General features: G+C 29.1%; 1 protein-coding gene across 1 annotated transcript; it reads left to right on the forward strand.

Annotated features, from left to right (window-relative positions):
* Positions 1-961: 961 nt before the first annotated feature.
* On the forward strand, positions 962-2,948 carry LOC100166195 (kelch-like protein 2). Its single transcript, XM_001943917.5, has 7 exons — positions 962-1,168; positions 1,228-1,456; positions 1,530-1,705; positions 1,776-1,872; positions 2,272-2,425; positions 2,503-2,609; positions 2,669-2,948. Exons 1-7 carry the CDS (start codon positions 1,059-1,061, stop codon positions 2,933-2,935), a joined length of 1,140 nt encoding a protein of 379 aa, XP_001943952.3. The 5' UTR covers positions 962-1,058; the 3' UTR covers positions 2,936-2,948.
* The last annotated feature ends 58 nt before the right edge of the window (positions 2,949-3,006 follow it).

Raw genomic sequence — 3,006 nt, forward strand, 5'->3', positions numbered from 1 at the left:
CTTTTTGATATTAACCGAACTAGGTAGGTACTTACAACTTATTGCTTAGTACTTACGACTGAACCTACTAAAAAAATAATAATACTACTGTGTTATTATTATGGGTATTTCTATTTTCTATGCAGTACGTAAGTGGCACAAGTGCTTCCTCGCTGTTCGGTTCTGAATCCTAATCAGTGCTTTGTATCGCTAGTCGCGTTAACTTGTTGAAACTAAAAATAATTTAATTAAAAGTTGTACTCGATGTCTTTTTTCCATCTTACTGATGAAATATAATATAATTTATCATAAATTAATAATCGTTTTAAAATAGTAATTTTTGCATGAACAAAATACTTATACATGCCTTTTTTAAAAAAATTACTGCAAAATAAGTACAGCGGAAGCTCTGTTCCTTGGGTAGTAATAGCTGTTACCTTTAAATTTTACTTATAAAAAAATAATTAAATTCATTTTAACATAAAAAATAACAGTAAAATTGTCCATGTTAGTGTTCTATATCTTTGTGTAAACTGATAATGGTATTATATATATATATTATGTTGGCAACAAACATGCTTCAGAAGTCAAAATATATCAATTCTCCAGGTATTTGAACATTCAGTATTTGCCTGAGTGTAATTAAAAAAAAAAATAATAACTACATATATTATTATTTATGTTTTGTGATTAATCATCCTAAATAAAATATAAATAATTTTTTTTTCTGTCAATATACGGTTGTTTTGGCATAATCATATTAATTTTAATATCATTGTTGTCAATAATTTTAAACTAAAACAACAAATAACAATAAATGTAAGAAATTAAATATAACTATATTGATTCAACTAAATATTAAAAGTATTTAAACTTCTAAAAATAATACAGTGTGTGTTAAGAACAACATATCATAAGATTTCATAATCCATTCGTGTTTGATTAATTATTTGTCGTTATTAATTTTTTTTTTTATATGTATCATTTTAATATTTGTATGTCCTTTTAATAGCATATTGGAATACTGTTGTTGTGTTAAGAGCTCAAAGCCCCTGGACTTAATAAATATATAATTTACAATGCAAGGTCTACAAGAAATACCGATATCCACTAGTTGTGAACCAGCAAAATTTGAGTATACAAAAAGGTCTTATGCCGAAATGTTTCAAGTATTACAATCCTTACGCCAGTAAGTAGGAGGTGAATTAAACTGTCTGATAAACACTAGTGACAAATGTTTGTTTCTAGACATGAGGTTCTTTGTGATATTAAACTGGAAACGGATGACGGTACAATAATATTTGGACACAAAGTGGTTTTAGCATCTGCTAGTCAATATTTCCAAGCAATGTTCACACATTTTGCAGAAAAGAATAAAGATCTTGTAGTTATAAGAGAATTAGATTCTATCACCTTACAACTATTAGTAGATTTTATTTATTCTGGGAAAATCATGGTCACCGAGAATAATGTACAGGTAATAATAGATAAAGTTTGATTTTGTTTTAGACAATACAATTATTTAAATTACTTATTGTTGATTTCTCTAGAATTTATTACCAGCGGCAAATCTCTTGCAATTACAAGAAATAAAGGAGGCATGCTGTGGTTTTTTACAGACACAACTGCACTTTACAAATTGTCTTGGTGTAAAGGCGTTAGCAGATTTACACAGCTGTCCACAATTATTAACAAGTTCAGAATTGTATATTAAACAACATTTTTTGTACGGACTATTATTTGTTGTAATGATTTTATAAAAAAATTATATTTATTGTTATGAATTTGATTCTTAGAGATGTTATTGAGGGTGACGAATTCCTCTCCTTATCATCTGATCAAGTAGTTAAGTTGATCTCCAGTGATGAACTTGCAGTTCCATATGAAGAAAAGGTAAGCAAACTAAAATTGATTTTTCCTAAAAAAATTTATAGGGGAATGTAAAATAAAGTTACTTTATTAATAGAAAAAAAAAGGGCAAAATAATAAAATTTAAATATTTTCTATATGTTTGTTATCAGTGGCGCCGAACTATATTTTCAAAGGGGGGGGCAAGTAAAAAGTTACATGGACCACCACCTCCGTTTACGCTTGCTTCAGTGCTACATATGTATACATTAATAGCTTATTAGGAACATAATTCATAAGTAGTTTGCTGGGGTACCCACGGACCCCCACGACCCCACCCACCGAAAAAAAGAGGGGGCGGTTGCCACTGTTTGTTATAACACAATTTAAGCTAAGAAAAGGACAATACTCATTGCATATTTATAAGTATATTTATTTTTGTAGGTATTTGAATGTGTTATTCGTTGGGTAACACATGAATTGGATTCTAGACAATGTATGTTACCCCAATTAATGGAACATGTGCGATTGCCATTACTATCGAAAAATTACATATTAACAAAAGTAATTGAGGAACCTCTTCTAAATAATGGTCTTTGTAAGTTTTTTCTTAAAATATGATTTTATTGTGAAAATGTGAACTAATTTATATTTTATATTTTATAATTTTTTAAGGTAAAGATTATATTATGGAGGCATTAAATTTTCATTCACTTGGGTCAGATCAGCTTATCGGCTCAATTCCAAAAAATATACGTACTAAACCTAGGCTTGGAGATAAAGTATGGTTCCGCTATAATGCATTTCTCTTTCAAATATTTTATCTATTTAATTTTAATAGGTTATTTTAGTGGTTAGTGGATCTGGGCATTTTGAAAATCGTACAGAATGGTACGATCCAAAAATCAAGCAATGGCAGTATGGACCAGAAATGACTCTTTCCCGTGTTAAAGCTGGTCTAGCTGTATTAAAAAATAATTTTGTGTTTGCTATGGGAGGTCATAGTTGTGGATTACCTGTCCAGACTGTTAATGTGCTTGATTTATCATCAGAACTACCCTGTTGGGAATCATCCGTTGACATGTTGGTTAAAAGAAGTAAATTATGAGTTGGCGTGATAAATAATTGTCTTTATGCTGTAAGTTATGTTGAATTATAATCTACATTTGTTTTGTTATT

The sequence above is a fragment of the Acyrthosiphon pisum genome, unplaced genomic scaffold, assembly GCF_005508785.2.
Source record: "Acyrthosiphon pisum isolate AL4f unplaced genomic scaffold, pea_aphid_22Mar2018_4r6ur Scaffold_6402;HRSCAF=6966, whole genome shotgun sequence".
NCBI classification, from domain to species: domain Eukaryota; kingdom Metazoa; phylum Arthropoda; class Insecta; order Hemiptera; family Aphididae; genus Acyrthosiphon; species Acyrthosiphon pisum.